At 46.0% G+C, this 27,283-nt stretch overlaps 1 protein-coding gene across 2 annotated transcripts in view; it reads left to right on the top strand.

The window, feature by feature from the left end:
* Positions 1-14,387: 14,387 nt before the first annotated feature.
* LOC124039482 overlaps positions 14,388-27,283 on the top strand; it is a 41,151-nt gene continuing 28,255 nt past the window's right edge. Inside the window, exon 1 of one of the 2 annotated variants that reach the window (XM_046355493.1) lies at positions 14,388-14,467. Coding sequence is in view for 1 of the 2 variants with exons in the window: in XM_046355492.1 (XP_046211448.1) it covers positions 14,447-14,467 (21 nt within the window). In the remaining variant the exon portion in view is untranslated. The remainder of the gene's footprint in view (positions 14,468-27,283) is intronic. The other variant, XM_046355492.1, reaches the window with a different exon arrangement.

Below are 27,283 nucleotides of genomic sequence, written 5' to 3'. Positions count from 1 at the left end.
GGAAGCCAAATGCTCGCTGGCTTCCCTTGCATTCAATTCTACAGGTGGCAAAAAATGTCATACTCTTTTTGACCAGACTGCATGAACTAGATGGCCTACACATACAGAGAAAGGGGAGCGCTGTTTCGCTCACTCAGATGCTTTCTCCGGTGAGATAAATTCAGCCTTTTGTGAAATGAAGAAAAATTATGAAAACACAGAGTGACTAAATACATTTTATATGTTTTGTGGGGGTTGGGGGGTGGACTGGACTAAAGCTTAGATTCATTGATACTGTGTAATGTGCGATTTAAACCTCTGCATAGACAATTAATGGTCCATTTGTTTTAGTGTTTATCAATATTAACTCACTACGCCTCAGGAGGAAACAGAGAGGTGGCACTACACCTCAGGAGGAAACAGAGAGATGGCACTACACCTCAGGAGGAAACAGAGAGATGGTACTGCACCTCAGGAGGAAACAGAGAGATGGCACTACACCTCAGGAGGAAACAGAGAGATGGTACTACACCTCAGGAGGAAACAGAGAGGTGGCACTACACCTCAGGAGGAAACAGAGAGATGGTACTACACCTCAGGAGGAAACAGAGAGATGGTACTACACCTCAGGAGGAAACAGAGAGATGGTACTACACCTCAGGAGGAAACAGAGAGATGGTACTACAACTCAGGAGGAAACAGAGAGATGGTACTACACCTCAGGAGGAAACAGAGAGATGGCACTACACCTCAGGAGGAAACAGAGAGGTGGCACTACACCTCAGGAGGAAACAGAGGTGGAAGTTACCTCCGTAGCCTACATTTATTCAGAAAGCCGGTGGCAAGTATTTGTTGTCGTTGTTTAGCTGTCTAACAAACATTTGATACCCACGGTTAGCTCCTGGTTCTGATCCGCTCTGCCAAGCGGAATCCTTGTCCAGAGGTGCGCAGTTACTGGTGTGACTTCATTGGAAGACTGGAGCCTGGTTTTACAAATGCATCTTAAGGCTAAATTCATCGTTAGAACCATTGAGCCTTAAGATGCTTTTGGGGAACTGGGTCCAGAGCCGTAGAGAGTTTTCCATCCTTTCTGCCAGAGCATTCTATGAACACTGTATTTAACTACGATTACATTATGATTGTTATTGTGTCTCTGTATTGATTTATATCAATACTGAAGGTCAATAATAATACATTTAACTTGTTTAGCGCTTTTCATTACAGAAAATAATCTCAAAGTGCATAGAAAGCACAGTAAATGTTTAAATGGAGATGGTAAAGATATATATATATATATTTTACTTTGGATGAAAGGCTCAGTGTTGATGCAGTTTTGGATTGGAAATATACTGTACAACTGGAAATACGATCAATCCGTGTACAGAATCAAATACGTTATTATGTATTCATTTTTTTTATATCATTGAGATACTTTCCTGTTATGAGGTTTAAGAAAATATAGCCGTTATTGTATTTCAGCAGGCTGTGGAAGCGACAGGCTATAGGCCTAATGCACATACTTCTTTGGGCTGTGACATACCACCTTGGCATTTGTATGTAGCTGTGTAATTGTCTTGAAAAGTTTATTCAGCTAAGATCTGTAAGCAAGTCAATTTCCTGTTGGGATTTTAAGCCTACGTGTCATTTTTTGTCTTTCGTCATCCTTTCACTGTACTTGTAAATAAACTATTCTGCACTTGAAGACCATTTTGCAAGCCAGCCTTCCTGTCTCCTCCCTGTAAGGGTCAGCTATTTTAAACACACACACACTGTAGGAATTCACACTTTGAGAAATAACATCAGGTCAGTTAGTGACATCCTCATATAGTTTTTAATTGAAAGGAGAACACCCAGCTAGCACATAACGTTCTGAGAACCATATGGTGGGAATTTCAGTCCTTCAGCATAACGTTTCCTACAGGTTTCCTCGTGGTTCTATTTAAAGTAATGTTCTCAAATTGTTCCTAGAAAGTTAAGAAAAAACATTCTTCTGTGGGAATTTCAGTACTTCAGCATAACGTTTCCTACAAGTTTCCTCATGGTTCTATTAAAATAACGGATGTTATTTAAAAACGTATACAGTCCGTTCTCAGCATCAACAAAACTCTCTATCCTCCACTTTGTTAAGTGTGTTCAGGTATGTTGGCAGCACCCACTGTTTGGATCTTAATAAGTGCCTGTTTCCTTTGAAATGGGGTCTGTTTGAACAGACTAAAATGAACAGCGTTGCATGAGTTACAAAAATCTCACTGCGCAAAGAAATTGTGCTTGCATGATTAATACTTAAGCAAATTCATTTCCATGTGTCCTATCTGTGCTTAGAGTTCAAAGCAGTTAACCCAAATTAAGCTAGCAGTGTTTATTAAGTCATACCTTTGAATAAACTATCATTTCCATTCTCCTTCACTGCAGCCGACGTGAGGAAAACATTGAAAACATTGAAACATTGAAACGTGTCAACCCTCGCAAGGCTGCAGGCCCAGACGGCATCCCCAGCCGCGCCCTCAGAGCATGCGCAGACCAGCTGGCTGGTGTGTTTACGGACATATTCAATCAATCCCTATTCCAGTCTGTTGTTCCCACATGCTTCAAGAGGGCCACCATTGTTCCTGTTCCTAAGAAAGCTAAGGTAACTGAGCTAACTGACTACCGCCCCGCAGCACTCAACACTGGGGCCCCACAAGGGTGCGTTCTGAGCCCTCTCCTGTACTCCCTGTTCACCCACGACTGCGTGGCCACGCACGCCTCCAACTCAATCATAAAGTTTGCGGACGACACAACAGTGGTAGGCTGATTACCAACAACGACGAGACTGCCTACAGGGAGGAGGTGAGGGCCCTCGGAGTGTGGTGTCAGGAAAATAACCTCACACTCAACGTCAACAAAACTAAGGAGATGATTGTGGACTTCAGGAAACAGCAGAGGGAACACCCCCCTATCCACATCGATGGAACAGTAGTGGAGAGGGTAGTAAGTTTTAAGTTCCTCGGCGTACACATCACAGACAAACTGAATTGGTCCTCCCACACAGACAGCATCGTGATGAAGGCGCAGCAGCGCCTCTTCAACCTCAGGAGGCTGAAGAAATTCAGCTTGTCACCAAAAGCACTCACAAACTTCTACAGATGCACAATCGAGAGCATCCTGTCGGGCTGTATCACCGCCTGGTACGGCAACTGCTCCGCCCACAACCGTAAGGCTCTCCAGAGGGTAGTGAGTCTGCACAACGCATCACCGGGGGCAAACTACCTGCCCTCCAGGACACCTACACCACCCGATGTCACAGGAAGGCCATAAAGATCATCAAGGACAACAACCACCGAGCCACTGCCTGTTCACCCCGCTATCATCCAGAAGGTGAGGTCAGTACAGGTGCATCAAAGCTGGGACCGAGAGACTGAAAAACAGCTTCTATCTCAAGGCCATCAGACTGTTAAACAGCCACCACTAACATTGAGTGGCTGCTGCCAACACACTGACTCAACTCCAGCCACTTTAATAATGGGAATTGATGGGAAATGATGTAAAATATATCACTAGCCACTTTAAACAATGCTACCTAATATAATGTTTACATACCCTATATTATTCATCTCATATGTATACGTATATACTGTACTCTATATCATCTACTGCATCCTTATGTAATACATGTATCACTAGCCACTTTAACTATGCCACTGTGATTACATACTCATCTCATATGTATATACTGCACTCAATACCATCTACTGTATCTTGCCTATGCCGCTCTGTACCATCACTCATTCATATATCTTATGTACATATTCTTTATCCCCTTACACTTGTGTCTATAAGGTAGTAGTTTTGGAATTGTTAGCTAGATTACTTGTTGGTTATTACTGCATTGTCGGAACTAGAAGCACAAGCATTTCGCTACACTCGCACTAACATCTGCTAACCATGTGTATGTGACAAATACAATTTGATTTGGGATTTAATAAAACCTTCCAGGAAATCTTTCAGGGAACCATAGTAAAATGTTCTCAGAACCCTCCTGGAACCATAGTAAAACGTTCTCAGAACCTCCCTGCGATTAAAAACATTTACGTTCCCAGAACAAGTAAAATTTTCAGAATTTTTACATTTTTTTTTCAATCTTACCTGAAAGGAAACTACTGGCTTCATTCCCAGAATCAATGTGAAACCAAAAACCTATAATCCCACAACTTCCAAGGAACCAAATATACTAGCTGGGCATTGCTATAATCACAGGTACATGACAGCGGTGCCACTGACACCAATCAACCCAGTAAAACAAACTCCAATATCAAATAGCAGCGTTATGTGGCTCTGGCTAAAAGTGGTGCACTGTATGGGGAATAGGGTGCCAGATAGTGAGATGGCTGGAGACTCAACAGACGTGATGAATGGATATGCTAGTTGACATGGTCTTGACCCCAACCTTTCACAGGGGGGGCATTAAGCTTCACAGCACTGCTGATGGACATCTCAATGAGGCGAGGCTATGAGATAGCATGTCTGTACATTCACACTGCTTCTTCTCATGGGAACACTGTAACCTAATCTCTCTGGGGTCAACTGTCACTATAAATCTCTGTTATGGAACACACACACACACAGAGAGAGAGAGAGACAGAGACAGAGACAGAGACAGAGAGAGAGAGAGCAGAGAGAGAGAGCAGAGAGAGCAGAGAGAGCAGAGAGAGAGAGCAGAGAGAGAGAGCAGAGAGAGCAGAGAGAGCAGAGAGAGAGAGCAGAGAGAGCAGAGAGAGCAGAGAGAGAGAGCAGAGAGAGAGAACAGAGAGAGAGAGAGCAGAGAGAGAGAGCAGAGAGAGAGCACAGAGAGAGCAGAGAGAGAGAGCAGAGAGAGAGCAGAGAGAGAGAGCAGAGAGAGAGCAGAGAAAGAGCAGAGAGAGAGCAGAGAGACCAGAGAGAGAGCAGAGAAAGCAAAGAGAGAGCAGAGAGAGAGAGAGCAGAGAGAGAGAGAGAGCAGAGAGAGAGAGCAGAGAGAGAGAGAGAGAGAGAGAGAGTGTATATATATATATATATACATAGATATATACGTATATATATAGATATATACGTATATATATATATACACTGCTCAAAAAAATAAAGGGAACACTTAAACAACACAATGTAACTCCAAGTCAATCACACTTCTGTGAAATCAAACTGTCCACTTAGGAAGCAACCCTGATTGACAATAAATTTCACATGCTGCTGTGCAAATGGAATAGACAACAGGTGGAAATTATAGACAATTAGCAAGACACCCCCAATAAAGGAGTGGTTCTGCAGGTGGTGACCACAGACCACTTCTCAGTTCCTATGCTTCCTGGCTGATGTTTTGGTCACTTTTGAATGCTGGCGGTGCTTTCACTCTAGTGGTAGTATGAGACGGAGTCTACAACCCACACAAGTGGCTCAGGTAGTGCAACTCATCCCGGATGGAACATCAATGCGTGCTGTGGCAAGACGGTTTGCTGTGTCTGTCAGCGTAGTGTCCAGAGCATGGAGGCGCTACCAGGAGACAGGCCAGTACATCATGAGACGTGGAGGAGGCCGTAGGAAGGCAACAACCCAGCATCAGGACCGCTACCTCCGCCTTTGTGCAGGAGGAGCAGGAGCAACACTGCCAGAGCCCTGCAAAAAGGCCACAAATGTGCATGTGTCTGCTCAAATGGTCAGAAACAGACTCCATGAGGGTGGTATGAGGGCCCGACGTCCACAGATGGGGGTTGTGCTTACAGCCCAACACCGTGCAGGATGTTTGGCATTTGCCAGAGAACACCAAGATTGGCAAATTCGCCACTGGCGCCCTGTGCTCTTCACAGATGAAAGCAGGTTCACACTGAGCACATGTGACAGACGTGACAGAGTCTGGAGACGCCGTGGAGAACGTTCTGCTCCCTCCAGCATGACCGGTTTGGCGGTGGGTCAGTCATGGTGTGGGGTGGAATTTCTTTGGGGGGCCGCACAGCCCTCCATGTGCTCGCCAGAGGTAGCCTGACTGCCATTAGGTACCGATATGAGATCCTCAGACCCCTTGTGATACCATATGCTGGTGCGGTTGGCCCTGGGTTCCTCCTAATGCAAGACAATGCTAGACCTCATGTGGCTGGAGTGTGTCAGCAGTTCATGTAAGAGGAAGGCATTGATGCTATGGACTGGCCCGAATCCAATTGAGCACATCTGGGAAATCATGTCTCACTCCATCCACCAACGCCACATTGCACCACAGACTGTCCAGGAGTTGGCGGATGCTTTAGTCCAGGTCTGGGAGGAGATCCCTCAGGAGACCATCCGCCACCTCATTAGGAGCATGCCCAGGCGTTGTAGGTTGGTCATACAGGCACGTGGAAGCCACACACTATTGAGCCTCATTTTGACTTGTTTTCAGGACATTACATCAAAGGACATTACATTTCATCACTTTAATTTTGAGTGTGACTCCAAATCCAGACCTCCATGGGTTGATAAATTTGATTTCCATTGATCATTTTTGTGTAATTTTGTTGTCAGCACATTCAACTATGTAAAGAAAAAAAATTTAATAAGAATATTTCAGTCATTGAGATCTAGGATGTGTTATTTTAGTGTTCCCTTTATTTTTTTGAGCAGTATATATATATAATGGCCAATAGGTGGTGCTTTTGAACCTGAAAATTCACTGCATCGGTAAAATACTTTCAAATCCTTGAGCTGCCCTCGACTTACTTTGCTCAGAACGATGAAACCATTGGAATAAACGTGAAAGTAGTTTACATATTTGACCCCGTTCACCTTACCCAGGTCTAGTGTAAATATCAAATTGAATAGGACAAGTGGCACAAAGTCTTAATCGCCATCACACTGCACATTACCCACCTGGACAAAAGTAATGCATAGGTGAGGATGCTGTTAATCGTCTACAGCTCGGCCTTCAATAACATAGTGCCCTATAAGAACTTCACAAAGCTCACAGCCCTGCGTTTGAACTCCTCCCTATGCAACTGGGTCCTGGACTTCCTGACAGGCCGCCACCAGGTGGTGAAGGTAGACAACATTACCGCCTCGACACTGATCCTCAACACGGTCCACAAGGGTGTGTCCTCAGTCCCCTCCTGTACTCCCTGTATACCCACGACTGCGTGGCCTCATACAGTTTCAGCTGCATCATCAAGTTCGCTGACAACACGACAGTAGTAGGACTGATTGCCAACAACGATGAGACAGCCTACGGGGAGGAGGTAGGGACAGCGTGGTGCCAGGTAAACAACCTCTCCCTCAACGTTAGCAAAACAAGCTGACTGTCGACTTCAGGAGGAACCAGGCTGGACACGCCCCCTTCCTCATCAACAAGGCTGTGGTATACACATCTCAGAGAAGCTGAAATGTTCTAACCACATGGACACCGTTGCGAAGAACCCACGACAGCAGCTCTTCAACCTCAGGATGCTGAATTAATGTGTCCTGTCCCCAGTGTTCGAGCACCATCGAGAGCATACTGTCGGGCTGCATCACATGTTATGGGAACTCCACTGCTTTGATATATCAGCTGGTGTAAGAAAGGCTATATAAATAAAGTTGACTTTAGAAGTTTCTGATAGGCTAATTGACATCATTTGAGTCAATTGGAGGTGTACCTGTGGATGTATTTCAAGGCCTACCTTCAAACTCAGTGCCTCTTTGCTTGACATCATGGGAAAATATAAAGAAATCAGCCAAGACCTCAGAAAAAAAATTTGTAGACCTCCACAAGTCTGGTTCATCCTTGGGAGCAATTTCCAAATGCCTGAAGGTACCACGTTCATCTGTACAAACAATAGTGCGCAGGTGTAAACACCATGGGACCACACAGCCGTCATACCGCTCAGGAAGGAGACGCATTCTGTCTCCTGGAGATGAACGCAATTTGGTGCGAAAAGTGCAAATAAATCCCAGAACAACAGCAAAGGACCTTGTGAAGATGCTGTAGGAAACAGGTACAAAGGTATCTTTATCCACAGTAAAACGTCCTAACAGACCTGACATCCTAACTGACCTAAGACATAGAATATTTACTCGGATTAAATGTCAGGAATTGTGAAAAACTGAATTGAAATGTATTTGGCTAAGGTGTAAGTAAACCTCCGCCTTCAACTGTATATAGTTATATTTATATTGTTGTTGTTGTTGTTTTTCACTTAGTCCTGCATGTTAGAGCTGAAAGCCTAAGATTTTCACTGTACCCTGCAATTACACCTGCAACCCTGTACATGTGACTATTAAACACTGTGCCCTGCAATTACACCTGCAACCCTGTACATGTGACTATTAAACACGGTACCCTGCAATTACACCTGCAACCCTGTACATGTGACTATTAAACACGGTACCCTGCAATCACACCTGCAACCCTGTACATGTGACTATTAAACACGGTACCCTGCAATCACACCTGCAACCCTGTACATGTGACTATTAAACACGGTACCCTGCAATCACACCTGCAACCCTGTACATGTGACTGTTAAACACTGTGCCCTGCAATCACACCTGCAACCCTGTACATGTGACTGTTAAACACTGTGCCCTGCAATCACACCTGCAACCCTGTACATGTGACTATTAAACACGGTACCCTGCAATCACACCTGCAACCCTGTACATGTGACTATTAAACACGGTACCCTGCAATTACACCTGCAACCCTGTACATGTGACTATTAAACACAGTACCCTGCAATCACGCCTGCAACCCTGTACATGTGACTATTAAACACAGTACCCTGCAATTACACCTGCAACCCTGTACATGTGACTGTTAAACACTCTGAATCTCTGAATCTGAAATCTATGGAAATTCCATCTATCCAGGTTACAGTACGCTTTCCAGATATGTTTTGCACTTTGATGCATGTATGTGGTACATTTTCACAACTCTTAGTACAAAACTTGGTAGCACTTTATTTGGATAGTCCACCCATGTAGAAGCTCTACAGACAATCAGTAACATTTCAACTAACTAGCTCCTAACCCTAGCCCTAACCTGCTACTAACCCTAACCTAACATGCAGTACTAAAACTGCATTGACCAATGCAGTAACGTAAAACCAAATATTTTTTCCCAATAGATTAACTGCTAGCTATTACAATAGCTAAATTGAGAAGATTTCATCATGTTGTGTTTTGGTGATTAAACCAATGTTCTCATTATATTTCACAGGCCATGTATATTTTGGATGAAATGGTTGTGTGGTGGACTGATGTCTACAAACAAACCAAATGAATGCACAATAAAAGGTTTTGAATGTAAGACCAGCTGCGTTACAGGTTTGGAGTTTCGAAATGTCATCACATACTTGTGAAAATAGTACCAATGTGATGAAAAAAGCCCCTCCACTACACACCAGAAATTACATGGTAAACAGGTAGTTGACATGGTAAACAGGTAACTGTGTGTGTGTGTGTGTGTGTGTGTGTGTGTGTGTGTGTGTGTGTGTGTGTGTGTGTGTGTGTGTGTGTGTGTGTGTGTGTGTGTGTGTGTGTGTGTGTGTGTGTGTGTGTGTGTGTGTGTGTGTGTGTGTGTAACTGTGAGAATGTGTGAGTGTGTGTACAGTGACGGTTCTAGCTTGCACCCCCACTCGTAGATATCAAAAATAACTAACAAAGGGCCTCCCGGGTGGCGCAGTGGTCTAGGACACTGCATCGCAGCTCTAGCTGTGCCACCAGAGACTGGGTTCGCGCCCAGGCTCTGTCGCAGCTGGCCGCGACCGGGAGGTTCGTGGGGCGACGCACAATTGGCCTTGCGTCGTTAGGTAGGGTTTGGCCGGTAGGGATATCCTTGTCTCGTCATGCACCAGTGACTCCTGTGGCGGGCCGGGTGTAGTGCACGCTAACCAAGTGTTTCCTCCGACACGGCTGGCTTCCGGGTTGGATGCGCGCTGTGTTAAGAAGCAGTGCGGCTTAGTTGGGTTGTGTTTTGGAGGACGCATGGCTTTCGACCTTCGTCTCTCCCGAGCCCATACGGCAGTTGTAGGGATGAGACAAGATAGTAATTACTAACAATTGGATAACACGAAATTGGGGAGAAAAGGGGGTAAAATTAAAATAAGCAAAAAAAGTAGTATATAAATACAAATAAAAAGAGGATCAAACTATAACACTATTACTCTACTGCTAACAAAAAACACACAAATAAAACTAAATTGCACAACTCGTATATCACACAAATAGAAAAACACACTTATAAAGAAGAGACCCTGATTATTACACTATTGCATTTCAAACAAGAAACACACAAACTAAATTGCATAGCTATTTGCTAGGCTTCCCCTACCACGGGCTTCCAGAGGGGAGACCTGAGGTCAACTTCCCCCTCCTCCCCCTACCACGGGCTTCCAGAGGTGAGACCTGAGGTCAACTTCCCCCTCCTCCCCCTACCACGGGCTTCCAGAGGTGAGACCTGAGGTCAACTTCCCCCTCCTCCCCCTACCACGGGCTTCCAGAGGTGAGACCTGAGGTCAACTTCCCCCTCCTCCCCCTACCACGGGCTTCCAGAGGGGAGACTTGAGGTCAACTTCCCCTCCTCCCCCTACCACGGGCTTCCAGAGGGGAGACCTGAGGTCAACTTCCCCCTCCTCCCCCTACCACGGGCTTCCAGAGGTGAGACCTGAGGTCAACTTCCCCCTCCTCCCCCTACCACGGGCTTCCAGAGGTGAGACCTGAGGTCAACTTCCCCCTCCTCCCCTACCACGGGCTTCCAGAGGTGAGACCTGAGGTCAACTTTCCCCCCCCCCGTCTCGTACTTCTGACTGGGAGACCTGAGGTCAACTTCCCCCTCCTCCCCGTCTCGTACTTATGACTGGGAGACCTGAGGTCAACTTTCCCCCCCTCCCCGTCTCGTACTTCTGACTGGGAGACCTGAGGTCAACTTTCCCCCCCTCCCCGTCTCGTACTTCTGACTGGGAGGCCTGAGGTCAACTTTCCCCCCCTCCCGTCTCGTACTTCTGACTGGGAGACCTGAGGTCAACTTCCCCCTCCTCCCCGTCTCGTACTTCTGACTGGGAGACCTGAGGTCAACTTTCCCCCCTCCCCGTCTCGTACTTCTGACTGGGAGACCTGAGGTCAACTTTCCCCCTCCCCGTCTCGTACTTCTGACTGGGAGACCTGAGGTCAACTTTCCCCCTCCCCGTCTCGTACTTCTGAGTGGGAGACCTGAGGTCAACTTTCCCCCCTCCCCGTCTCGTACTTCTGACTGGGAGACCTGAGGTCAACTTTCCCCCCCCACCCCCTCCTCATCTTGTACTTCTGACTGGGAGACCTTCCCAGGCAGTAGCCCGTCTAGCTCACAAACTAGAATCAGGGCCACCACACCGACAAGGTTAATTGACCCACAGTCCCACACGGTGACATGATATCATTGACGTGACGTACAATAGAAAACCGATCGCGCAAATGTCACCATTCCGAATGTATTTTTCTATTATTATCATTATAATTGTTTAATGCGGGCACCCTGTGCCGTCCTCGGCAAGATGCCGCCCTGGGTGGCTGCCCTCGGCAAGATGCCGCCCTGGGTGGCTGCCCTCGGCAAGATGCCGCCCTGGGTGGCTGCCCTCGGCAAGATGCCGCCCTGGGTGGCTGCCCTCGGCAAGATGCCGCCCTGGGTGGCTGCCCTCGGCAAGATGCCGCCCTGGGTGGCTCCCCTCGGCAAGATGCCGCCCTGGGTGGCTGCCCTCGGCAAGATGCCGCCCTGGGTGGCTGCCCTCGGCAAGATGCCGCCTTGGGTGGCTGCCCTCGGCAAGATGCCGCCCTGGGTGGCTGCCCTCGGCAAGATGCCGCCCTGGGTGGCTGCCCTCGGCAAGATGCCGCCCTGGGTGGCTGCCCTCGGCAAGATGCCGCCCTGGGTGGCTGCCCTCGGCAAGATGCCGCCCTGGGTGGCTGCCCTCGGCAAGATGCCGCCCTGGGTGGCTGCCCTCGGCAAGATGCCGCCCTGGGTGGCTGCCCTCGGCAAGATGCCGCCTTGGGTGGCTGCCCTCGGCAAGATGCCGCCCTGGGTGGCTGCCCTCGGCAAGATGCCGCCTTGGGTGGCTGCCCTCGGCAAGATGCCGCCCTGGGTGGCTGCCCTCGGCAAGATGCCGCCCTGGGTGGCTGCCCTCGGCAAGATGCCGCCCTGGGTGGCTGCCCTCGGCAAGATGCCGCCCTGGGTGGCTGCCCTCGGCAAGATGCCGCCCTGGGTGGCTGCCCTCGGCAAGATGCCGCCCTGGGTGGCTGCCCTCGGCAAGATGCCGCCCTGGGTGGCTGCCCTCGGCAAGATGCCGCCCTGGGTGGCTGCCCTCGGCAAGATGCCGCCCTGGGTGGCTGCCCATGTGGCCTTTACCTAAATCCGTCACTGCGCTTGTGTTAATATGTTGGCATGTTTCAAACGAAGGGAGGGAACTGTTTACTTTAGCTCTAGACTTCCTGGAGCTGCGGAGGGCTGATGAAGTATGAGGAAATCTCATCACACACACATTTTAAACACACCTCTCACATTTCCAACTGATTAGAAACATGCTTTTGACTCAACACCATCAACATCCTCACCTCATCCCCCTCTACTCTGTAGGACTAAGATGCTTATCGTGTGTGAAGCACCTTACTCACAAGAGTGGTATATCTGTCAATGACTAAATGTATCGTTGTGTTGCAATGCACATACTGGTAGCTCTGGCAAGGGTTCCCTCAATCTGACTTCTGTCTCAGAAATGATCCAACTTGTCGGCTGTATTTGAGGCGTAGTGCACCACACCCACATCCTCTCAAAGGCAACAGTTGTTTCAAATCCCTTTTAATTTACACACCGACTTGTCACATCAGGGAAAGTGGATCGATGTCTGATTACTCTCAAACAATTGCCTTCCTTCACTTTCGAGTATGACCACTGACATGAGAATATGGTAGCAGGGGGGACCAATTAATTATTTGTAAACCAATTCAGGGAGTGAAAAGTGTTTCTGTTCGCAAGAGATGCACATTTTTGTTCCAGCCCAGCACGAACACGTTCAACTAATCAATTGATTATCAAGCCCTCTGTTTATCAAGCCCTCTGACTGAATTGACCCCAATCCTGTTTGAGGGAGTTGAAGGCAGTTCATTCAGGAAGTGATGATGAAATAATGACATTCTGACATAAATAGCTTCTCGTTTTCAGCTGATTGAGAACATATTCATTTTTAAATTAAAGTCCTGAATTGACTACCTTCAATTCAAATTGACCATGACCCTGACCCCAAGTCAGTTTTCCATCATGTTGCTTTCACCTACTGAAAAAGGGCAGTGATTTGGACTGAACAGGGTGATAGATAAACTCACAGACGATGAAAGGCTGTAACGTGCTAGTTCCCAGAGAAAGGTCCTTTAACTTGTTATTATTGGCTCAGGGAATGGAGCGAGGCTACATGACTCACCCCTAAGATTCAAAATACCGCACACATAAATAAGGAAACGGGTGCATTGCATGAAATTAGATCTGCCTTGCCAATGTCAACTCCTACAAATGAGGACAAGAGTTATCATGCTGGAACCTCAGCCTGGAACGTGAAGAATGTTGTCATCAGTGCTTGACTTGGACTGAAATACATGTTTGTACTCATTTTGGGTGGTGGAACAGTTCATATTTAGGTGCTATCTCATTGATAGAAATTTGAATGCATTACCAGCGCATTGAAAAGTTGATGTGATACTTTCCTGTGAATATATTGTCTACTGCCAAAAGGACCAACAGCATGAACAACTGGTAAAGTACAGCAAAATGTCATTTTATTCAACCTTCTGGCTTGTAGCGAGGTTGTGCGAGGAAACTTTCCTTATTCAAACTAATCTCTGCCTGATGTAGAATTCTGTGCAATTCAATGTCGGGTTTCCAGGCAAAGCCCTGGTGAGCTCCTGCCCAAGTCAAGCAATGGTTGTCATGGTTACCCGGTTGACGTTCTGTTTTCCAGGATGCACCAGTTCCCAGCCATCAAACTCTGATAGATGATGAATTCATGAATTCATTAATTAGGCCATTCCACTGTCACAGACCTGCATGCCCCCTCTCTCACACAGCCTCTAACACTCTCTCTCATACACACACTTACAAAATGGCCTGAAACTCATGACAAAACCTCATGTTCCTTCCAAGGGACAACATCATTGACATGTCTAATCATGTCAAGGTTTAGCCAACATATAGTGATACAAAATTGTACTACTTTAAATGATTGGCCATTAGGCTCAGGAGAGTATAAGGAAAAAATGGAAATAGCGAGATATTTGACTAACTTTTCATGCAAATATGCTGGTTTCTTCACTCCAGCTGGTTTCTGATTGGAGAAGTTGCAGGTGTTGCAATCGACTCCCCTTACATTGCCCCAGTCTCCCCCCAGTGTGGGACGTCCCGATGGGCGGATTTCAGGAGGGTTTGACAAGTAAAACTCCCAGTGTCGATTCTCTCGTCAAGTGTTGTCGCGCGTGTTTATCACTTGGCTGGAGTATGAGCGGACCGAAGCTACAGGTAGGTCGACTGCATTGGTGTTTCCGGTGATATCATGCGCAGTGTCAGCGACGCACTCACAGCGCGTTTGGGGCTTGATACGCGTGGATGGGGAGACCGGAGTAGGAATAGTTGTAATGCGCGCGCCTTGTAAACATTTTATACGTTCCCATCGGTTTTTAATTGGACATTGAAGCGAAAACGTTTAATTTGATGATATAGTCTACTCCAGTATTTTGGATTTGAGAGCAAATGTGTTTTATAGGAAGCTATAGTATAGTACAGAATGTCACATTTTATTCGAAGTTATCTGTTTTACCGTTTAGAAATGAAAGCACTGTATCTAGTTCCCCATTTGAAGGTGTCATATCATACGCATTTGGACAAGTTCACTTAGTGTTTTAAAGTGATCAAAAGTTTAATATTTGGTCCCAAATAGAGCCCCGCAGCGGTAAAGCTGCAATAGCTTACCACAGTATGAGTCATAATACCCATAAAACATAGCCGTCAAACAGTGAAATGTTTCCAATCGTTTTTCCACCTTTCATTTTTTTCCACGGGGGATTTTAGAAACACTTAAAATAAGGGCTGTGTGACTTACACAATTTCTCCCTGGTCCCTAAAAGAAAGACACATTTAAAAGTGTTAACTAGATGTGTTAACTAGAATTGGTGTTAACTTGAACCACTAATGGGGTGGCAGGTAGCCTAGTGAAAGAGAAAGAGAAAGGTTGGTAGATCAAATCCCTGAGCTGACAAGGTAAACATCTGAACAAGGCAGTTCCCAGGTAGGCCGTCATTGTAAAATAGGAATTTGTTCTTAACTGACTTGCGAAGTAAAATAATGCATTCATTCTATCACCCCTTTTCTGGTGATCACTCCATTATTTAGTCTTCTGGGGCAACAAGTTATGACAGAAGAGAGGCTGCGTATATCTAACTATAGTTGACAAACAATGGCCTCCCAAATGTCACAAATTATAAGCAGAAAGTTGTCTAAATTTGGGGTGAAAATAGCAAGTAGGCTTTAAGGTCCAGTACGGTGTATCCACTAAATAAATGATTGTGGAATTATTATGGTGGATCAAACAGCTAGAGTTAGTTTCTACTTTTTGAAGTGATTTGTTTGACAGTCAGATGAAAACATGATCACACAACACCCATGATACGAGAAACTGAGCCTGTGCAGACCGTAAAAACAACAGTGAACGGGATAAGATAGTTGCATGCCAATGTATCCCGTCTAAGATCAGTATATAGCATGCATCTTATCTGGGTTTCTCATAACCGGGTTACAAGCTTTTTGGGGTTATTGTAAATGGGATATGATGTTTATATGTGCCGACTCAAAAACAAAATAGTTGAGTATACCGAATAATAAAAGGATATTGGCATGTATGTAAACATGGTCTTTGACATTCTGATTGAATCTATTCCGTTTGTGTTGGAAAGAGTTGATACTGTGGAGGAAAAAAAGATCCAATCTTTTTCTTTTGTGGTCTCTGGAGAAAGACATCTAGCAAGCTAGGGACATTTCCATCTAAAAGGACCCGTGAGCAACAACATGTAAAGTTCATAGAAGCGTGGTAAATTGGGTGTCAAATCAAAGCTATTAGTCTATAAAAACTATGTTTTAAATGAAGACATATACAAAATTAGGTGGAAGCCCCTACAAAAAGGGTGGCTACTTTGAAGAATCCCAGATACAGCAGGGCAGAAAGGTATTTAGTCAGCCACTAATTGTGCAAGTTCTCCCACTTAAAATGATGAGAGAGGCCTGTAATATTTATCATAGGTACACTTCAACTATGACAGACAAAATGAGGGGAAAAAATCCAGAAAATCACATTGTAGGATTTTTTATGAATTTATTTGCAAATTATGGTGGAAAATAAGTATTTGGTCAATAACAAAAGTCTATCTCAATACTTTGTTATATACCCTTTGTTGGCAATGACAGAGGTCAAACGTTTTCTGTAAGTCTTCACAAGGTTTTCACACACTGTTGATGGTATTTTGGCCCATTCCTCCATGCAGATCTACTCTAGAGCAGTGACGTTTTGGGGCTGTTGCTGGGCAACATGGACTTTCACCTCCCTCCAAAGATTTTCTATGGGGGTGAGATCTGGAGACTGGCTAGGCCACTCCAGGACCTTGAAATGCTTCTTACGAAGCCACTCCTTCATTGCCTGGGCGGTGTGTTTGGGATCATTGTCATGCTGAAAGACCCAGCTACGTTTCATCTTCAATGCCCTTGCTGATGGAAGGAGGTTTTCACTCAAAATCTCACGACACATGGCCCCATTCATTCTTTCCTTTACACGGATCAGTCGTCCTGGTCCCTTTGCAGAAAAACAGCCCCAATGCATGATGTTTCCACCCCCATGCTTCACAGTAGGTATGGTGTTCTTTGGATGCAACTCAGCATTCTTTGTCCTCCAAAACCGACGAGTTGAGTTTTTACCAAAAAGTTATATTTTGGTTTCGTCTGATCATATGACATTCTCCCAATCTTCTTCTGGATTATCCAAATGCTCTCTAGCAAACTTCAGACGGGCCTGGACACGTACTGGCTTAAGCAGAGGGACACGTCTGGCACTGCAGGATTTGAGTCCCCGGCGGCGTAGTGTGTTACTGATTGTAAGCTTTGTTACTTTGGTCCCAGCTCTCTGCAGGTCATTCACTAGGTCCCCCCGTGTGGTTCTGGGATTTTTGCTCACCGTTCTTGTGATCATTTTGACACCACGGGGTGAGATCTTGCGTGGAGCCCCAGATCGAGTGATTTTATAAGTGATCTTTTATGTCTTCCATTTCCTAATAATTGCTCCCACAGTTGATTTCTTCAAACCAAGCTGCTTACCTATTGCAGATTCAGTCTTCCCAGCCTGGTGCAGGTCTACAATTTTGTTTCTGGTGTCCTTTGACAACTATTTGGTCTTGGCCATATTGGAGTTTGGAGTGTGACTGTTTGAGGTTGTGGACAGGTGTCTTTTATACTGATAACAAGTTCAAACAGGTGCCATTAATACAGGTAACGAGTGGAGGACAGAGGAGCCTCTTAAAGAAGAAGTTACAGGTCTGTGAGAGCCAGAAATCTTGTGTCATGCAGGTGAAAGAGGACCCAAAAGCGACTTGGCGAAAACAGAGTCTTTAATCCAGTAAAGTAAATACAATCAAAAAAACACAACTTTCACTCGAAATGACGAGGACAAACTGGAGACTCGATCTTGAACAGCAGGTGAACAGCAGGTTGCCTCGGGAAGGCACTTGAACCAGACAGACTCAGACACCTGCTCACCACGCAGCATCTGAGGAAAACACGACACGACAGGGCGATACACAATCACAGCACGGTGAATTCTAAACAAGGAACCGACAGGACAGGAACGGAACACAAAGGAAGAAATAGGGACTCTAATCAGGGGAAAGGATCGGGAACAGGTGTGGGAAGACTAAATGATTGATTAGGGGAATAGGAACAGCTGGGAGCAGGAACGGAACGATAGAGAGAAGAGAGAGCGAGAGAGTGAGAGAGGGAGGGGGAGAGAGAGGGATAGAAAAAAAGGAAAGAACCTAATAAGACCAGCAGAGGGAAACGAATAGAATGGGAAGCACAGGGACAAGACAAGATAATAAATGACAAAACATGACAGTACCCCCCACTCACCGAGCGCCTCCTGGCGCACTCGAGGAGGAATCCTGGCGGCAACGGAGGAAATCATCAATGAGTGAACGGTCCAGCACGTCCCGAGACGGAACCCAACTCCTCTCCTCAGGACCGTAACCCTCCCAATCCACTAAGTATTGGTGACCCCGTCCCCGAGAACGCATGTCCATGATCTTATGTACCTTGTAAATAGGTGCGCTCTCGACAAGGACGGGAGGGGGGAGGGAAGACGAACGGGAGTGCGAAGAAAGGGCTTGACACAGGAGACATGGAAGACAGGATGGACGCGACGAAGATGTCGCGGAAGAAGCAGTCGCACAGCGACAGGATTGACGACCTGGGAGACACGGAACGGACCAATGAACCGCGGAGTCAACTTACGAGAAGCTGTCGTAAGAGGAAGGTTGCGAGTGGAAAGCCACACTCTCTGGCCGCAACAATACCTTGGACTCTTAATCCTGCGTTTATTGGCGGCTCTCACAGTCTGTGCCCTGTAACGGCAAAGTGCAGACCTCACCCTCCTCCAGGTGCGCTCACAACGTTGGACAAACGCTTGAGCGGAGGGAACGCTGGACTCGGCAAGCTGGGATGAGAACAGAGGAGGCTGGTAACCCAGACTACTCTGAAACGGAGATAACCCGGTAGCAGACGAAGGAAGCGAATTGTGAGCGTATTCTGCCCAGGGGAGCTGTTCTGCCCAAGACGCAGGGTTTCTGAAAGAAAGGCTGCGTAGTATGCGACCAATCGTCTGATTGGCCCTCTCTGCTTGACCGTTAGACTGGGGATGAAACCCGGAAGAGAGACTGACGGACGCACCAATCAAACGACAGAACTCCCTCCAAAACTGTGACGTGAATTGCGGGCCTCTGTCTGAAACGGCGTCTAACGGAAGGCCATGAATTCTGAATACATTCTCGATAATGATTTGTGCCGTCTCCTTAGCGGAAGGAAGTTTAGCGAGGGGAATGAAATGTGCCGCCTTAGAGAACCTATCGACAACCGTAAGAATCACAGTCTTCCCCGCAGACAAAGGCAGACCGGTAATGAAGTCTAGGGCGATGTGAGACCATGGTCGAGAAGGAATGGGGAGCGGTCTGAGACGACCGGCAGGAGGAGAGTACCCGACTTAGTCTGCGCGCAGTCCGAACAAGCAGCCACGAAACGGCGCGTGTCACGCTCCTGAGTCGGCCACCAAAAGCGCTGGCGAATAGACGCAAGAGTGCCTCGAACACCGGGATGACCAGCTAACTTGGCAGAGTGAGCCCACTGAAGAACAGCCAGACGAGTGGAAACAGGAACGAAAAGGAGGTTACTAGGACAAGCGCGCGGTGACGCAGTGTGCGTGAGTGCTTGCTTAACCTGTCTTTCAATTCCCCAGACTGTTAACCCGACAACACGCCCATAAGGAAGAATCCCTCGGGATCAGTAGAAGCCACAGAAGAACTAAACAGACGGGATAAGGCATCAGGCTTGGTGTTCTTGCTACCCGGACGGTAAGAAATCACAAACTCGAAACGAGCGAAAACAACGCCCAACGAGCTTGACGGGCATTAAGTCGTTTGGCAGAACGGATGTACTCAAGGTTCTTATGGTCTGTCCAAACGACAAAAGGAACGGTCGCCCCCTCCAACCACTGTCGCCATTCGCCTAGGGCTAAGCGGATGGCGAGCAGTTCACGGTTACCCACATCATAGTTGCGCTCAGATGGCGACAGGCGATGAGAAAAATAAGCGCAAGGATGAACCTTATCGTCAGACTGGAAGCGCTGGGATAGAATGGCTCCCACGCCTACCTCTGAAGCGTCAACCTCGACAATGAATTGTCTAGTGACGTCAGGAGTAACGAGGATAGGAGCGGACGTAAAACGTTCTTTTAGAAGATCAAAAGCTCCCTGGGCGGAACCGGACCACTTAAAACACGTCTTGACAGAAGTAAGAGCTGTGAGAGGGGCAGCAACTTGACCGAAATTACGAATGAAACGCCGATAGAAATTAGCGAAACCTAAAAAGCGCTGCAACTCGACACGTGACCTTGGAACGGGCCAATCACTGACAGCTTGGACCTTAGCGGAATCCATCTGAATGCCTTCAGCGGAAATAACGGAACCGAGAAAAGTAACGGAGGAGACATGAAAAGAGCACTTCTCAGCCTTTACGTAGAGACAATTCTCTAAAAGGCGCTGTAGGACACGTCGAACGTGCTGAACATGAATCTCGAGTGACGGAGAAAAAATCAGGATATCGTCAAGATAGACAAAAACAAAGATGTTCAGCATGTCTCTCAGAACATCATTAACTAATGCCTGAAAAACAGCTGGCGCATTGGCGAGACCGAACGGCAGAACCCGGTACTCAAAATGCCCTAACGGAGTGTTAAACGCCGTTTTCCACTCGTCCCCCTCTCTGATGCGCACGAGATGGTAAGCGTTACGAAGGTCCAACTTAGTAAAGCACCTGGCTCCCTGCAGAATCTCGAAGGCTGATGACATAAGGGGAAGCGGATAACGATTCTTAACCGTTATGTCATTCAGCCCTCGATAATCCACGCAGGGGCGCAGAGTACCGTCCTTCTTCTTAACAAAGAACCCGCCCCGGCCGGAGAGGAAGAAGGCACTATGGTACCGGCGTCAAGAGACACAGACAAATAATCCTCGAGAGCCTACGTTCGGGAGCCGACAGAGAGTATAGTCTACCCCGAGGAGGAGTGGTCCCCGGAAGGAGATCAATACTACAATCATACGACCGGTGAGGAGGAAGGGAGTTGGCTCGGGACCGACTGAAGACCGTGCGCAGATCATGATATTCCTCCGGCACTCCTGTCAAATCGCCAGGTTCCTCCTGAGAAGTAGGGACAGAAGAAACGGGAGGGATGGCAGACATTAAACACTTCACATGACAAGAAACGTTCCAGGATAGGATAGAATTACTAGACCAATTAATAGAAGGATTATGACATACTAGCCAGGGATGACCCAAAACAACAGGTGTAAACGGTGAACGGAAAATCAAAAAAGAAATAGTCTCACTGTGGTTACCAGATACTGTGAGGGTTAAGGTAGTGTCTCAAATCTGATACTGGGAAGATGACTACCATCTAAGGCGAACATGGGCGTAGGCTTCTCTAACTCTCTGAAAGGAATGTCATGTTTCCGAACCCATGCTTCGTCCATGAAACAACCCTCAGCCCCAGAGTCTATCAAGGCACTACATGTAGCACCAAACCGGTCCAGCGTAGATGGACCGACAAAGTAGTACAGGATTTTGATGGAGAGACTTGAGTAGTTGCGCTCACCTGTAGCCCTCCGCTTACAGATGAGCTCTGGCTTTTACTGGACATGAATTAACAAAATGTCCAGCAACTCCGCAATAGAGGCACAGGCGGTTGGTGATCCTCCGTTCCCTCTCCTTAGTCGAGATGCGAATCCCTCCCAGCTGCATGGGCTCAGTCTCTGAGCCAGAGGAGGGAGATGGGTGCGATGCGGAGCAGGGAAACACCGTTGATGCGAGCTCTCTTCCACGAGCCCGGTGACGAAGATCTACCCGTCGTTCTATGCGGATGGCGAGAGCAATCAAAGAGTCCACATCTGAAGGAACCTCCCGGGAGAGAATCTCATCCTTAACCACTGCGTGGAGTCCCTCCAGAAAACGAGCGAGCAGCGCCGGCTCGTTCCACTCACTAGAGGCAGCAAGAGTGCGAAACTCAATAGAATAATCCGTTATGGACCGTTCACCTTGGCATAAGGAAGCCAGGGCCCTAGAAGCCTCCCTACCAAAAACTGAACGGTCAAAAACCCGAATCATCTCCTCTTTAAAGTTCTGGAACTTGTTAGAGCAATCAGCCCTTGCCTCCCAGATAGCTGTGCCCCATTCTCGAGCCCGGCCAGTAAGGAGTGAAATGACGTAAGCAACCCGAGCTCTCTCTCTAGAGTATGTGTTGGGTTGGAGAGAGAACACAATCTCACACTGCGTGAGAAAGGAGCGGCACTCAGTGGGCTGCCCGGAGTAGCAAGGTGGGTTATTAACCCTAGGTTCTGGAGGCTCGGCAGGCCAGGAAGTAACAGGTGGCACGAGACGTAGACTCTGGAACTGTCCAGAGAGGTCGGAAACCTGAGCGGCCAGGTTCTCCACGGCATGGCGAGCAGCAGACAATTCCTGCTCGTGTCTGCCGAGCATGGCTCCTTGGATCTCGACGGCAGTGTAACGAGCGTCTGAAGTCGCTGGGTCCATTCCTTGGTCGGTTCCTTCTGTCATGCAGGTGAAAGAGGACCCAAAAGCGACTTGGCGAAAACAGAGTCTTTAATCCAGTAAAGTAAATACAATCAAAAAAACACAACTTTCACTCGAAATGACGAGGACAAACTGGAGACTCGATCTTGAACAGCAGGTGAACAGCAGGTTGCCTCGGGAAGGCACTTGAACCAGACAGACTCAGACACCTGCTCACCACGCAGCATCTGAGGAAAACACGACACGACAGGGCGATACACAATCACAGCACGGTGAATTCTAAACAAGGAACCGACAGGACAGGAACGGAACACAAAGGAAGAAATAGGGACTCTAATCAGGGGAAAGGATCGGGAACAGGTGTGGGAAGACTAAATGATTGATTAGGGGAATAGGAACAGCTGGGAGCAGGAACGGAACGATAGAGAGAAGAGAGAGCGAGAGAGTGAGAGAGGGAGGGGGAGAGAGAGGGATAGAAAAAGGGAAAGAACCTAATAAGACCAGCAGAGGGAAACGAATAGAATGGGAAGCACAGGGACAAGACAAGATAATAAATGACAAAACATGACATCTTGCTTGTTTGTAGGTGACCAAATACTTATTATCCACCATAATTTGCAAGTAAGTTAATTAAAAATCCTACAATGTGAATTTCTGCATTTTCTTTTCTCATTTTGTCTGTCATAGTTGAATTGTACCTATGATAAATTACAGGCCTCTCATATTTTTAAGTGGGAGAACTTGCACAATTGGTGGCTGACTAAATACTTTTTTGCCCCGCTGTATATACAGTCGAAGTCGGAAGTTTACATACACTTAGGTTGGAGTTCTTGTTAACAAACTATAGTTTTGGCACATCTATTTTGTGCATGACACAAGTACTTTTTCCAACAATTGTTTACAGACAGATTATTTAACTTATAATTCACTGTATCACAATTCCAGTGGGTCAGAAGTAGACATACACTAAGATAACTGTGCCTTTAAACAGCTTGGAAAATTCCAGGAAAATATGTCATGGCTTTAGTAGCTTCTGATAGGCTAATTGAGGGCATTTGAGTCATTTGGAGGTATACCTGTGGATGTATTTCAAGGCCTACCTTCAACCTCAGTGCCTCTTTGCTTGACATCATGGGAAATCAAAAGAAATCAGCTAAGACCTCAGGACAAAATTGTAAACCCCCACAAGTCTGGTTCATCCTTGGGAAAAATGTCCAAATGCCTGAAGGTACCACGTTCATCAGTACAAATAATTGTACGCAAGAATAAACACCATGGGACCACACAGCCATCATACCACTCAGGAAGGAAACACATTCTGTCTCCTAGAGATGAACGTACTTTGGTGCGAGAAGTGCAAATCAATCCCAGAACAGCAGCAAATGACCTTGTGAAGATGCTTGAGGAAACAGGTACAAAAGTATCTTTATCCACAGTAAAATGAGTCCTAGTTTGACATAACCTGAAAGACTGCTCAGCAAGACTACTGCTCCAAAACCGCCATAAGAAAGCCAGACTTCGGTTTGCAACTGCACATGGGGACAAAGATCATACTTTTGGAAGAAATGTACTCTGGTCTGATGAAATAAAAATAAAACTGTTTGGCCATAATGACCATCGTTATGTTTGGAGGGAAAAGGGGGAGGCTTGCAAGCCGAAGAACACCATCCCAACCGTGAAGCGCCGGGGTGACAACATCATGTTGTGGGGGTGCTTTGCTGCAGGAGGGACTGGTGCACTTCACAAAGTAGATGGCATCATGAGGGAGGAAAACTGTGTGGATATATTAAAGCAACATCTCCAGACATCAGTCAGGATGTTAAAGCTTGGGTCTTCCAAATGGACAATGACCCAAGCATACTTCCAAAGTTGTGGCAAAATGGCTTGAGGACAACAAAGTAAAGGTATTGGAGTGGCCATCACAAAGCCCTTGACCTCAGTCCCATAGAAAATGTGTGGGCAGAACTGAAGACGCCTGTGTGAGCAAGGAGGCCTACAAACCTGACTCAGTTACACCAGCTCTGTCAGGAGGAATGGTCCACAATTCACCCAACTTATTGTGGGAAGCTTGTGGAAGGCTACCTGAAAAATTTGATCAAAGTTAAACAATTTAAAGGCAATGCTACCAAATACTAACTGAGTGTATGTAAACGTCTGACCCACTGGGAATGTGATGAAATAAATGAAAGCTGAAATAAATCATTCTCTACTATTATTCTGACATTTCACATTCTTAAAATAAAGTGGTGATCTTAACTGGCATAAAACAGGGAATTTTTCCTAGGATTAAAGGAGTTGTGAAAAATTTAGTTTAAATGCATTTGCCTAAGGTGAATGTAAACTTCCGACTTCAACTGTATATGTATATATATATTTATATCTATATCACATCGTGGCCAAAAGTTTTGAGAATGACACAAATATTAATTTCCACAAAGTTTGCTGCTTCAGTGTCTTTAGATATTTTTGGAATTCGAAAAGTATAATAACAAATATTTCGTAAGTGTCAAAGGCTTTTATTGACAATTATACATGAAGTTGATGCAAAGAGTCAATATTTGCAGTGTTGACCCTTCTTTTTCAAGACCTCTGCAATTCGCCCTGGCATGCTGTCAATTAACTTCTGGGCCACATCCTGACTGATGGCAGCCCTTTCTTGCATAATCAATGCTTGGAGTTTGTCAGAATTTGCGGGGTTTTGTTTGTCCACCTGCCTCTTGAGGATTGACTACAAGTTCTCAATGGGATTAAGGTCTAGGGAGATTCCTGGCCATGGACCCACAATATCGATGTTTTGTTCCCCGAGGCATTTAGTTATCACTTTTGCCTTATGGCAAGGTGCTCCATCATGCTGGAAAAGGCATTGTTCTTCACCAAACTGTTCCTGGATGGTTGGGAGAAGTTGCTCTCAAGGATGTGTTGGTACCATTTGTTATTCATGGCTGTGTTCTTTGGCAAAATTGTGAGTGAGCCCACTCCCTTGGCTGAGAAGCAACCCCACACATGAATGGTCTCAGGATGCTTTACTGTTGACATGACACAGGACTGATGGTAGGGCTCACCTTGTCTTCTCCGGACAAGCTTTTTTCAGGATGCCCCAAACAATCAGAAAGGGGATTCATCAGAGAAAATGACTTTACCTCAGTCCTCAGCAGTCCAATCCCTGTACCTTTTGCAGAATATCAGTCTGTCCCTGATGTTTTTCCTGGAGAGAAGTGGCTTCTTTACTGCCCTTCTTGACACCAGGCCACCCTCCAAAAGTCTTTGCCTTACTGAGCGTGCAGATGCACTCACACCTGCCTGCTGCCATTCCTTAGCAAGCTCTGTACTGTTGGTGCCCCGATCCCACAACTGAATCAACTTTAGGAGACGGTCCTGGCTCTTGCTGGACTTTCTTGATCGCCCTCACAACATTTGAACCGCTCTCCTTGAAGTTCTTGATGATCCGATAAATGGTCGATTTAGGTGCAATCTTACTGGCAGCAATATCCTTGCCTGTGAAGCCCTTTTTATGCAAAGCAATGATGACGGCACGTGTTTCCTTGCAGGTAACAATGGTTGACAGAGGAAGAACAATGATTCCAAGCACCACCCTCCTTTTGAAGCTTCCAGTCTGTTATTCGAACTCAATCAGCATGACTGAGTGATCTCCAGCCTTGTCTACTTCAACACTCACACCTGTGTTAACGAGAGAATCACTGGCATGATGTCAGCTGGTCCTTTTGTGGCAGGGCTGGAATGCAGTGGAAATGTGTTTTGGGGGATTCAGTTCATTTGCATAGCAAAGAGGGACTTTGCAATGAATTGCAATTCATCTGATCACTCTTCATAACATTCTGGAGTATATGCAAATTGTCGTCATACAGACTGAGGCAGCAGACTTTGTGAAAAGTCATATTTGTGCCATTCTCAAAAACTTTTGGCCACGACTGTATATATATATTGAACAAAAATATAAACACAACATGTAAAGTGCTGGTCCCATGGAAAAAGCTGAAAAAAACGATCCCAGAAGTTTTCCATATGCTGAAAATTCTTATTTCTCTTGAATTTTGTGCACAAATTTGTTTACATCCCCGTTAGTACACATTTCTCCTTTGCCAAAATAATTAATTAAATTAATTAAAGTTAATCTTAAGTGAATCATTGTTTATTGTCAGCGCGCTGGAGAGGTTCCAACCCACTAATCCCGGAGCAGACCCAGCAGTTGTCTTATATACGGCTATATATATATATATATATATATATATATATATATATATATATATATATATATATATATATATATATATATATATATTAATGAATCATTACCATTTTGTTTCATTCATGTGACCAACCAATACTGTTTCATAACATGTGACAGACCAACACCGTGAGGCTTCTCCTCTCTAAGTTGAGATCTTGAAACTGAGATATCTTTTGTTTGTTCTCAAAACAAGGTCTGTGCGTACTGCCAAATTGCATCTACTGAAAAGAGGAGGATTTATTCAGTCAACCACTTGCATGAACACAGAAATTGGTTTATAGAACAACACATGAAAAGAACACAGAAATTAGTTATAAGAAATGCACAAACATGAAAATTCCCATTACAATAGGCTATCTGTTTTACCGTTTAGAAATTAATGCACTTTATGTAAATCTTTGTGGGGCAAACAAAAGCAGAAATGTGGGATGCATACCATCAAAGCCACTACAAAACACAACACTAATCAATACAATAATTGCACTAATGGTGAAAAAGTGTGCCCACAAACTGTTAGGGCCTACATGAAGCTGTCCCAACAGCAGAGTCCCAACAGCAGTCCCAACACTTTACCACAGCTATACCTGGCTATCAGCGGAGCCTTGTCTGGCAGCTAAACAGTTCATTCAGCCTCAGTTACTGCCTTTTAAAAAATATAGTTGATATGGCTGACTTGCTTAAACAAATGGGGTTTCT

This window comes from Oncorhynchus gorbuscha, linkage group LG07 (assembly GCF_021184085.1).
Source record: "Oncorhynchus gorbuscha isolate QuinsamMale2020 ecotype Even-year linkage group LG07, OgorEven_v1.0, whole genome shotgun sequence".
Lineage (NCBI taxonomy): Eukaryota > Metazoa > Chordata > Actinopteri > Salmoniformes > Salmonidae > Oncorhynchus > Oncorhynchus gorbuscha.
Note: the sequence above shows the minus strand (reverse complement) of the source record. Positions and strands in the feature narration are given on the sequence as shown.